At 38.4% G+C, this 12,395-nt stretch overlaps 1 protein-coding gene across 5 annotated transcripts in view; it reads right to left on the reverse strand.

Annotated features, from left to right (window-relative positions):
* The window catches only part of DOCK8 (dedicator of cytokinesis 8), a 104,966-nt gene that overhangs the window by 17,039 nt on the left and 75,532 nt on the right, over positions 1-12,395 (reverse strand). For all 5 annotated transcript variants that reach the window (XM_065047268.1, XM_065047267.1, XM_065047266.1 and 2 more), the window contains 8 exons: positions 9,760-9,899; positions 9,001-9,170; positions 7,256-7,401; positions 6,362-6,544; positions 5,585-5,720; positions 4,937-5,024; positions 2,233-2,329; positions 1,741-1,875 (listed from right to left, as the gene is read on the reverse strand). In XM_065047268.1, the coding sequence (XP_064903340.1) occupies positions 1,741-1,875; positions 2,233-2,329; positions 4,937-5,024; positions 5,585-5,720; positions 6,362-6,544; positions 7,256-7,401; positions 9,001-9,170; positions 9,760-9,899 (1,095 nt within the window). The remainder of the gene's footprint in view (positions 1-1,740; positions 1,876-2,232; positions 2,330-4,936; positions 5,025-5,584; positions 5,721-6,361; positions 6,545-7,255; positions 7,402-9,000; positions 9,171-9,759; positions 9,900-12,395) is intronic.

Genomic DNA, 12,395 nt, shown 5'->3' on the forward strand with positions numbered 1-12,395 from the left:
TGCACAAAAATAATAGGATTCAAACAACTAATTAAGTTTGCAAAAACTATATTTTATACTTTTTTTTTTTAAATTGTACTTCTGATTCATGTGAAGCTATAGGTTCCATTTTCAAGATTTTGTTGTAGAGAAGAAAGGTTTGAAAATCTTATTTGTATTTTGAAAAAGGGCAGCAGAAAGATAATACAAAAATTTTTCAGAGTTCCATGGCTTTTGAAAGCATCAAATATTGCAAAATTCTAAGCAAGAAGAGTTGCTATTTTCAGAATATATAATGGTTAATGAAACATGCAAATACATCCTTAAGCATAAGGAGCAATTACTAGCTTTTTGCATCAACGCCCTACCCTTCCCCAGCCCTCCAACATGTTCTTCCTCTTACGGTGTGCCACAAAACTTCCATTACCCAGTTTTCATGCCAGACCCTCCTTTATGGAGCCTCCACAATGCACCCAGCAGGCAATAAACCCAGGGGGCAGGATGTCTTTCCTAAGAAACTCTCACTGTAGGCAGCAGAGATGCTCCAGTGCTGTTTGTACATACATAAGACTGATAAAGGTGTGTGAACAAATATTATTTCGCATTTGCAAGCCCATTTCTCAGGTCTCAACTTTTCTTCACTTCATTATCTCAGTGTTTCATGTCTGATTTATATTGCAAGCCTGCTGGCACAGAGTTCTATCATTTTTATTTGTAAAATAACATCTATATACCTACAGAGTAATAGAAATAATTGGAATGATTGCCTCATAAAATACAGAACTGAGTCAGCTTCACTAGAAGATGTATTTCAATGAGAATAACAATTGCTTCACAAAATTCATTATTATAATTGGAAGTTAGCTTTCAAAGATAAAGTACAATGAAAACATAATTATGCATTTCATAACTATCCAGATATCTATCCTGTAATTAGGCTTTGTCAGCTAATCTGCATTTAAGAGCAGACAGGCATTAATTGGACAGGAGTAACCTGTCCATTATTTGCATTTTAGAGTAGTTTAGGGGAAAAAAACAAAACAAAACAAAACACTTCATGGCTTTTTTCTTTTTGAAATTGCTTTTCTTTGCAGGAGAATGAATCTTAAACAGATGACCCATGTTATAAAAATGCTGGGTCAAATTCTGTCCTTGTATACTTTTTTTAAAAAAAAATTGGTGATACAGAAATGAAAGACAGATTAGGATTTGGTTTAGTTCTCAGGCAGAATAAAGATGAAATCTGTCAATATCTTAGAATCTACTTAAAATTTTTGAGCCTATCTTAGAAGTAGAAATGTAGAATCGTCCCCCTGACCTCTGATGAGTTAGCTTTGATTTCACTGCTGCCCAACTGGTTAGAAACTAGTTCTGATGATACAATAATTTAAATTTTGCTCTATGGAATCTGTACATCCCTTGGTATTAGGATTCCTAATTAAAATCAGAATGTATTTGAAATAAAATGGATGGAATTGTTTACCTTTTTATTAGTAAATCTATATTAAAGACTAGACTGCTAAAACCACAGGATTATTCAGATTCAGTTATTCCGTATTGTATGGTCAACAAAACAACCTTACAAGAGCTGTAGAAGTCCCTTAACATCCCTACAGATAGGCATTTGTATTTGCATATGCAAAGATATTTAATGAATGCCAGAGTAAAAATGGTAAGTAAACATACACAGCTCTGCTCTAGAAATGTTGCCGTAATAACTTGGTTGGAAACATGAAAACAGAAGTATTGTCAAGAGCATACCTTAGCAATGAGAGCTCTGAGTGTAGCAAAGCAATGAGTCAGATAAGTGGTGCTCTGATCGCAGCCAAGAGAATTTACCAGGACCTTCAAAACTCCTCCCAAAAGATTGTCTCTGCACTCTGCCGCAAAGCTTGCCTACACATGGAGGAAGAAAACAATAACTGCATGAGGATCATAGTAAGACTGTGGAAATGGCTTTCAACAACATCTACTGAAGACAAGGTGGTATATTTCCCTTTAATTCACAGTAGTGTGATGCCCTACAGTAGGAGAGGCTTGTGGCAACATTGTAAGGCAGGCAGCAATTTCGGTTTTGGATTCATTCTTCCTCATATTTTTTTTTTTTTCCCATTCACGACTTTACAGGTTTACAGAAGATATTTAATTAAAACATTTTGCACTGCCTAAGAAACAAAAGCAGAAATGAATCTTGCTCCCACTGGCTTCTGAGGGAGCAGGGGTTGGTACCAAGCCAGCTCTGCCATTTCCCACCTGGATTATGTTTTCTTGCATATCGAGAATGATAAGGTTAGCTTCAGTTGCCAGGTTTCCACTGACCAGAGCTTCTTGATCTAGCTCAGCTTTTGACCTGCAAAAAGGAGTTCTAATTAAAGCATACAGAGAGTATCCCAAGAGTTACATGGCCTGCTGTTTACACAAAACCTAAATACAAATGATTCCACTCTGAATGATCTGGCATGAACAAACAATGAAAATAGTGTTCAGAGGTGTTTCTTAAGAACTACAAAGTCAAATGAGGAGAGCTGATATTGTAGAACAGAAGTCCCAAAGGGGACACCTGAAAACTAGGTGTCTGGGTAGTTCAAAGAGATGCTTCTACTTCTTTAATAGCAACCTGTGTAATGGCTACTCTACCCTCAGGATCATGTTCAATAAGCTATGCAGCAATTTCCAAATTCATTGCCTGTAGGAGCACACCAAACCCCAAAATTAGGCAACTGATCTAACACTTTCAGAAAAAAAAGTAAAAATAGCAGAGTTGGGCAAAGGGGAAATTGCTTCGATGCCATAGCAGCAGTGTTTAATGTAGGCAATTTAAAATGTTGATTCTTGAGACTGTAGAGGACATAAGACAGCAGGCCCCACAGCTGCAGAGTCAATACATCACTGCCCCAGGCCCTTAACAGTGGACTGAGACATTTATAAAAGACAGAAGGCTGTGGTAAAGCAACGCATGATACCGTCTTAGTTGATACTTAGAGATGAGGTGTGGAAAACAGCTTCTCTGCTGCTGAATGCTCTAAGTATAGGTGCAGCTCCTAACAAAAGTGTACTTTCAGAGATCCTTTCTATGCCAGAAACACAAAGAGGAGACTTTGTTCTTTTTCCTGAACTGCTCAAAAAATGGCTGTTGCATGGCTAGAAGCTGCTCTCTATAGCCTGGGACTAGAGCTGCTCTGACTTGGGCCGAAGTTCCTAAGGTGCATTTCTGTGGCTGGAGAAACAACCTTACAATCACACTTCTGAGTGACTTCAAAGTCTGTGGCTTTTCTGCTACATTCCCTTACCTTTTCTGCCCAGTGAAGTCTTACCCAAAAAGAAAACCAGAAAAGTAAAGAGTCATACTTTTGGGCACAACCAGATAATTCTGGGGAGGGCTAGGAAAGGAACTCATGGCAACCATATGGCTATTAATTACAATGATTCAAAGTAATGAAGAACAGAGGGGCCTGCCAAAAGGCTGGTGCTATTATCAAGCCAGGGATCACTAAATATGAGTAAGAGCTGAACAAATTAAGCAAACAGCATAGCTGTTTGAACCATTTCCAGCAACCATGCAGCCTTGCACATTAACCATGCTGACTGAATGCTCTCTGCCACACACTTAGCTGATAACTGCAACTACAACCCAAAGCATGCAGGATTCAGGGAGAAGCAGGTTGAGTGGTGACGCGTGAAAACCTGCTGTGCCATGGACTACCTGTGAACACCTAACATATGGGTCATATACAGTAAAAGTATCCCAAAAGCGATGAGAGCAAAGAGCTCGCATACCAAAGTGATGAAAATTGGGTAAACCAGAAAGGCCAGGACAGCATGCAGAGTTTTATTTATGTAACCATAAGTTTAATTTTAAGTTATATAACTGAACTACTGTGAAGAGGTATTGTAGAGAAGCTGCTGGAAGACTGTCTTATTCTGTTTTCAATGAAACTGGCTGGGAGAAAGCAAGCTTCTTTCAGGGCAAAACATGAATATCCACACAGGATCTGCACCTCTCCCAATCTAGCACAGAAGGTGGAAGGACTATTTTTTTTTAAAGTTTGGATAAATTACAAATTAACAATCTTGTGTTCAAAAATGTTTGCAATAATCATAGATGAGTGCTAGGCTACAACAAGGTAGCTGCTGTATAGCACAAACCAGTATTCAGTTCAAGTTCATACATGTTGAACGATATCACAGGAGCTTGCTGCCGCTGTACTGGTGAGAGACCACTGTCTCTGACACACAGTGGCACATTTAAATAGTCAAAATTTAAGCAAGTATCTATGGACAAATGACACGTCTACATTAGGGAAAAGCAACAAGTTCCATGCTTGCAGAAACTTGGCATACACCATATGAAAATGCTGTTAGCAAAACAAATAATTCCTGAAAATAGTATTCCATAAACCTAGACACTGACTTGTCTACTAAAATAGAGTGCTGATAAGGTGAAATGTTCTGAGGCATCATAACTTAAAACCTGCAAAAAGAAAAATATTCACTACAGAATAATGTTTTCCTACTCTTACTAGTAATTCATGTTTAACATAGCTTGGCAAACCCAGCTCAACTGATTTAATGTGGTGAACCTTATACCATGCTACTGTATGCGTGAGGACCCATAGCAACACCAGAACAAATGTTGTAGCAAGCCTCTGTGGAGTATTTGACACAACTTGTTTCAATAACTAGTATTTATCACACTGCTAATCAGAATGTGTAGATAACTATTTAAACTTTTCATTAGAGTATTTGTGATCTCTTTGTTGTGTCATAGCAACAGCTGGATACTTCTGCTATATAAATATTTTATATTTCTTTCTCTTTGACAGAAGAGGAAAAGGACTGAAACTGCTGATTTTGTAATAAAACATCCTAGGAGAAAGCACAAAACATAAAACCAAACCAAACCAAAACAAACAGCTTGGTTCTAATAAAAGTAATAGATATCTATTAAATGACTTACTTATCTTGTCTCTCATTTGCCTGCCGCCAGTGAGTCTGCTCCTTTCTCCAGCGCAGGTTTTCATTTAGTCCCACTGATCTGTCATTCCCTAAAAGTGCAACATATATCAGTGAGATTAAAGCAAAAGGGGACACCTGAAGTCTGATAGCTCACTAAAAGATGGAAGTACATGTCTGTAGCAGTTTGTCAGAACTAAAAACATTCAACTTTACAGCCTCAGGGCTCCACTAAAAGGACAGGACCTTATACATTTTTAACCTAGGATTTTTAGAACATTAGCTTCCTTAATGTCTTCAAAGACCAAAACACAAATTATTCCATTTATTAAATGAAACAGCCCTTTTTGCTAGGAAAAGCTTGTTCTTACTGATAGTTTTGACACAATTTATTTCCTCTTGATTAGACAGGAACACAATTTCTCAGAATGTCTTAAAACTTATTTGTTGGCCTCATATTCTTCACCTGAGAAGAGATCAGTCTTAGCTACACCTTGGATAGTTGAAAGCTAATGATATTTTTATCTACAGCAAAACCAAGAAAGGTCTGCAAGGGTGAAAAATCTAAGGATGAAAATGGGGATTGTGCATGAAGCCCAACAAAGTCATTTATGCCTCTCAAAAGATGTGGAGGGACAGGGGTATGAAGTACCAGCTGGTATTCTGCAGCGCTTCATCATTTCTCCTCTGGCTCCTTCACCTCTCAGTAATGCCTCTTCTAATCGGGCCTTCACGTCTCGTGACTTCTGGAGTGCTTGGGTGCTAACTTTATCCGAGCTTTGTTTGCCCTGAAAGTAAAGTCAAAGCAATCAACATCAATGCCTGCATCTTTGGACATCAGCTCAAATTATATCTCCAGAATCAGACACAACAGGAGAGACCTATAGAGGGGGCAGCAAGCAATTAATATGATTGACTAATAGATACAGGCTAATTAAATGTTGCAGATCAGGAAAGAGATGGTATATCTACGGCTAATAAGAACAAACATATAGCTCCATGCCATAGGGAGAGAAATTGAGGTTCAGAGGGAAGATTATTTGTTCTATTTCAGACAGACCCTGCCAGAGATGGAGTCCTGATGTCCAGTCCCAGCTCTTAATTAAAGGATAACATCTAGTGTCCTGTCCATTATTTACAGAAGTCTCAATATATTCCCCACCAAAAATAGCCGTCAAATCCCCATCAAAAGGAAAATAATAAAACAATTTATGTCAACTTCATAAGATTTCCTTTCAAGTTTTGCCTGCACTGAGCTCGAAGACTACTGTCAGTTATATTATCTGTATTAATTTATCCATTTGTATCATAGATTAGACAGGAGCTAATTTAACAATTGTCAGTAACAAACTTGCCCTGGACAGCAGGAAGGTAAGGAAAAAAAATTAAACAGAAACAGGACAACAAAATCAGGCCATGTTTCACCTACCTTGTACTCAAAGCATGAGACACAAACGAAGAGGAGGTCTAAAATCCTGTTTAACTGCATGGATGGAAGGTCTGCAATCCACTTCTGTATTAGATTCTGATCAGCATTTTTCATAATCCAGAGGAAACAGATCAAAAGGTTGCGAGTAGTATCAGGACCTAAGGTGGCACTCTGTCTGTAGGGCTAGGAGCAGATAAAGTAAATGTCAGCTGAAATATGAAAAGGAAGATGGACGTCATTCAGGTGAAGTAATGTCATTTAAATTTCAGTGAAATAAAATCTTAGGACTGGACTTCAGTAAGTTTAACAGCTTCTAGGTTATACTGATAGTATTTTTTGAATGTATGCATGTGAGATTAATGACAGGACCAGTAGTATGCATGTTAAAGACAGAAGAAAGCACAAGAGCATTGTTTGCCAGATGTTTTTATTTTAAGTTCCTTAGAATAATGTAGAAAATGATTCTATGACTCTTTAGGCCCCTTCTTGCCATGAAGTTGTCAGCCAAATTGTATAAAAGATGAAAATAACCTTGAAGAAAGAGACAGAGAAAAAGAAATATCTTGAGTCCCAGATGCATGGATTGTAGTGGGACTGGGGGCCAGTGAGGGAGTCAGTGGCATTTGCTGATCTGGAAATGAGATTAGGTTGGGTGTGGAATGGAAATAGGCATGTGAGAAAAAAAAGCGGAACTACTTATGGCAAAGGGCTAATTAAATGACTAGAAGTGAAGAGGAGAAGATGACAGGAGGAATACAAGGCATTCTTTGGGGCTGAAGGAAGTAAGAACACAGTTCTTCATGGCTGTAGTTATTAGTCACAAGAAAGGATACAGGGAGAAAACAAAGAGAAAAACAGATAAAAGAAAGGAGATGGACAGAGCACTGGATATACCATGGACACCAGAGATATTCCAGAACTCCTGAGGTTGAACTGATTCCCTGCAATGGCAAGGGCCACATTTTGATTGATTGCTCCTGGAGACTCCTGTTCTTCTTCTGGGTTTCCTGTGCGTCCCTTTCCGCTGCGGGCATCTGCAACTAGATTTGAAATATACTATTGGAACTTCAGGAGAAATCCAGTTGTTGCCACTCATGTGTCATGGTCTTATGCTGGACTGTAACCTAACAAAACAATTGGCACCTCCATCCCTGAGACTGTTGGTCTGGCTGATGTACCAAGCAGCGAAAGAGATGCAGCACTAGCAAGACATTGCAGCAATCTGCAAAGGCTGCAAAATTGTTCAAATAAACATAGGGAAAGGATATGTGTCCAATAAGCTCCAGATGTTCAGAGAAGCTAAAGAAAAAGCAAAGGTAGTGGCAAACATGGGGCTGTCTCTGAAGTACTTCATAATGCTTAGAACCATCCAGTTGCAGTCCACTTCAGGAAAGAGGATCAACCCAAAAGCCATACATGGGTTTGGTGATATTCAACAACACATGCAAGTCTGCTAACTGCTGATAGAGCCAGTGTTGCTTCCTGGCTAAAGAACAAGTTTAATTTCAAGTATCTGTTTGCTTCTATTCCCTGCTAGTTCTTGACATCACCTTCAGAAAATGAAGTTATATACACCTAAGTTTTGTAAGAAACTCTTCTGATTCTGAGTGTCCATTTTCTGCTTTGTAAGTCCTGTTTCTCAGAGAAGCCCAGTGACCAGCCAGTCCCAGTATGTTCAGAATAAGGTCAACAGCCTCTTGTGACAGATACTCAAAAAGAAAGACACTCTAAAAACCTAGCTATACTGCTTCATCTGGGCTTCCTCATAATGTCTCCTTTTCATCTGTGCTATAAGGACAACACTTAGATTGGAAGAAGGGGGTGAGAACTGATTAGCCAATGTATAATAAATGCTTTTATCTTATTACACTGAAAGTGCTAAATAATACTTTCATAGTATTAAGTTTTTTTGTCCAGACACCTACACATAAAGTATTATCAGAACCAGTGACAAAAGTATATTCTTCAACAATTATACCTCTTTTCTTTATAGCCTTTATTTTATTTATGGAATTAAAATGTAGTTTTCCAAGTAGCACAGATCTACTATCTAACAAAAAACTGTGAAATAGGTACTTTCAGCAATATCATATGAACACATGTGGCAAAATGCAAGGAAACATCAAGCCTTTTAAAAAACCATCATCTAAGCTAATATAGAGCAAGGTTTATAGTTATAACAGGTGATAAAATTGTATTTTCTGTGTGATGATCACATTTGCCCAAGATTAATTTTTATATCATGTTAATAACACTAATGAACAACAGAAAAATAAATAATACTATCCAATTACTTTAATTGTGATGTAACACAATGTCAGTGTTACTCTTGTTTTCTTCCCTACTGTCTGTTAAAACTGTCTTTTTCTCCATATTTCCAGCAGATCTTGGAGGATCATAGTATTTACACTAAGACAGGCAGAACTAGCTACAGATACATCTCTGGTCTATCATTTGCTCATGACACTGAAATTTTTCCTGTCTTTAAAAATCTCATTCACTTCTAAGTAAAGAAATATCCAACCTTATTAGACTGTGGGTAATTTCTGCACTTAGTGTGATCTCTTTTATGTTTGATAAATTGTTTATAGACAAGTGACTCTAAAAAGCTGGACAATACAAAGGGAAAAAGATCTTACTTGTAAAATCATGGAGTTGTGGCAATGAATCCAAAATAATACCAACCAAAGGGAGGTAGAGAGCTGCAATTTTAATCTTCACCTCTTTTTTTGAGCAACGTGGGTCTAGGTCATGGGAACTCAGCAGGCTGAGGATAGCACTGACAGCTTTTCTTTGCACCTTGCTAATCCTGTTGACACAAAAACCATCCATGAGCTTCACTAATGGGTCATGCACAAATTATTTATAAATCGAATGTTTAAGAAACAGAGTAGAGGTAAAAGAAACAAATTAATACACCAGTATTAATTAGATAATATCTTCCATTCCAAGCAGAGAGTCATGTTCCCTGCAAAAGATAGATATTTTACATCTACAAGCCACTTCACCACAATCAAAGAGTACCCAAGTCTTTCAAACTTCCCATAAAAATTCAATATGGTGAAGAGAAGTGCTTACAGAAAAGCATCAGAATCTGGACAAAGTTTAGCTAAACTCTTAAGCTCAAAGGCAGAGGTGTTTTAGAGAGAAAAGTAACTGAAATTTTAAGCTATGTTCTCCATTTATGTATTTAGCCAACACTACCACAACAAATAGTATATTTTTATTCACTTGGAACAACATGCTGTAGATAAAACAATGACCGAGTTATTGCTATGTTACAATGACCCACTGACAGAGTGGAGGAAACAGGACTGCCCTTGAATCAAACTATGACCTTGGCAAGAGTAATAATGTGACTCAATCCCATTCTACAATTTGCAAACAGAGATACTCACCCCTCACCATCTGCGTCCAATGCTGCTGCCAGTTCAGTGAAAAGTAAGCCAGTCAGAAAGTGCTGCTGACGGTATTCGGCTGAGAGGTCAAACATACCAGCAATTTTCTGGTCCTGGAAACTAGAGCAGGAACTAGAATTCTGCAGAAGTATATTAGAAGTGTTAAAGAAGGATCACTGAAATGAAAGCTTCTTAAAGAGGTTGTAGTCACAATCCACGTAGATAACACAGAATCTCTACTAGAGGAGAAGCACACACTTTGAAAGAAGGTTGGATATTTTAGAGGGGAACATCTGAGCATGAAACAAAAAGCATCTAGTTTCAAATTAGTTGTTTGCTAGGATGCATTCTGTGAGAGTAACTCATCTGACATTTTCTGAGATGTAAAATTCCTACCCTGTTTTCATTAGTTGGGACAGGACACAAAGTCAGAATTTTCTCCATATTTACAACTCTTTACGTTGCTCTTCCTCTTACATTGTACAGCAAGAGACTGGCCCTACATTAAGAGAGATCTTAGTGTCAGAAGCTCTGCATTGTGTTTTCTTCAGCATCCATTATGTCTAACATGGAAGTAAGGTCAAGGGAGACAAATGAACAGTGTTTCCTTTCACCCTGGAAATCCTTGGCTGAGCTTGCTGGCAGCTGGTATAATTTAAAGCAGCCTTCAGACCACTGTAACTTATGGCTATGAGTGATATACAGCCAGCCCATGAATGGAAAGTTGCTGCTATGTAAGTGTTGTGAACTTAGCTTCTCCAATCATAGGACTGTGCCACAGGTCACCTGGAATCTTTTTGTCCCCTGATCAGGTGAGCGTAAGTCTTAGAATCTACTCCACAGTACAGCTATGGGGGTTTATGAGTCCGAATTTTGGGTTTTATTTATATTCTTCAATATTCTCTCCCAATATTTCTGTCAGTCACCTGGGAGTAATCCCAGAAAGCAAACACATGAAGTAGCAGGATACCACACTGTGGCAGCTGTCTTCCAGCATATTGAGTCAAATGAAATTAATGTCTCTGAGCAGCCCCATATTTTGGATCCATGTACTTAAGACCACTACCATTTTAACCTCAAGCAGACAGGCCTAGGCTATACTATGTTTGTGTGGAATAACGTTCAAGTGTAGTGTGGCCAGTTAAGCGAATTTGGTCTCTCTCCAAGAATTCCAGAAGATTTATTCACAAGACCACATTTCTTACTGAAAAGCTAACTCTAGCTGGGCAGCACTTCTGCAGACAGATCAAAATTACTGCAAGGGTAGTCAGCTACTGCATTAAATCATCCAAGGGCCACAAAAACCTTACTGATTTGTGCAGGTTGCACTGCATAGGTTACTCCTAAGAGAGAAAAAGAGATGATGATGTTGTTTGAAGGAAAATATGATTAAACTAGTATCTGTCCAGCTCTGACTTGATAGAACGAGTTGTAAGAGCTATGCTGACTTCTTTTTTTTTTTTCCCTTAAGCGGAAGAGCCCATTTCTCGTTCTTTGGCATCCAGGATTAGCATTAAGCACAACTATTGGAAAATCCTGACTATAAGAGCTTCATACTTTAAGATCAAGAAAAAGTTCAAGAAAATATTATTTACCATTATTGACCTGTCAGAATCCTTAAGGTAGGAGATGAAGCACATCTTAGCATCCCACCAATTCTTTAGCAGTAACACTTGAAAAGAAACCATGAATTTGAACTACTCCACTACTCAGAGTATTTTTGTACCTTCCACCATTCTTAGCTTCAATTCCATTCCCCTGCATTCAAGGGCTGTGGCAATTATGGGACACTGCACTGAAATGCTTCATCCCAATCCTGACCTCTGCAAGACCACTGAGGTAGAAAACAAGCAGGCTCGCACCCTTTTTTAGGGAGTTTGCCCCAGGGTAAAAGGAAGATACTAAGTAAAGGAGAAGAACACACTGGCAAAATAGTGTGTGGTATGCCAGACAACAATTTCTTTGTTGAATGTGTTCGCAAACTCCATGATAGATGGGAGGTTTTGATATTCAGGAAGTCTAGAGCTGTGTCAGTATCAGGACGAGTCTGGAAAAATGTAGATGTACTGGGAATGACATCGTGGGAGAAATGAGAAGGGATGAGGAGGGGCATTCACAAAAATTGTGTGGAGAGGTGTACTCAGGACACCTGAGTGTTTCCACACAGAAAAATCAAAAAGTTCAAATAAAAGGGAAAAAAACTATCCAGAAAACACAAGAGTAATCATTGGCAAAGTCGTAGCATCCTCTGAACCACTGGGGTGGGGAGGAACCCAGAACAAAGAATACTGCTATTTGGAAAGGGAAGCATGAAAATCTTGCTCTGAACAAAACTAAGGCTCAACAGAAATCCATGATCTCAGGATACTGAAAATTGCAGCGTTGTAATCACTAACCTACATAGCAATAGCATCTGCATCCAGTTGGAGAACAAGAAGTTCAGCTAGAAGGCATAGAAAGTTTGCTGTGCACAGCTGCATGCCGTAATTCTTCAAAACAGATACTGAAATCTGTAATTTTGGTTGTGTATGTACGGGATAGAGATGCACCATGTTCCTTTTAGACCTTGTATGCCTACCTTAACAGTAATTTTCTGTTTTCACGTTTCTAGAGTGGCACATATCTGTGTCATATTA

The sequence above is a fragment of the Columba livia genome, chromosome Z (genome assembly GCF_036013475.1).
Source record: "Columba livia isolate bColLiv1 breed racing homer chromosome Z, bColLiv1.pat.W.v2, whole genome shotgun sequence".
Taxonomy (NCBI): domain Eukaryota; kingdom Metazoa; phylum Chordata; class Aves; order Columbiformes; family Columbidae; genus Columba; species Columba livia.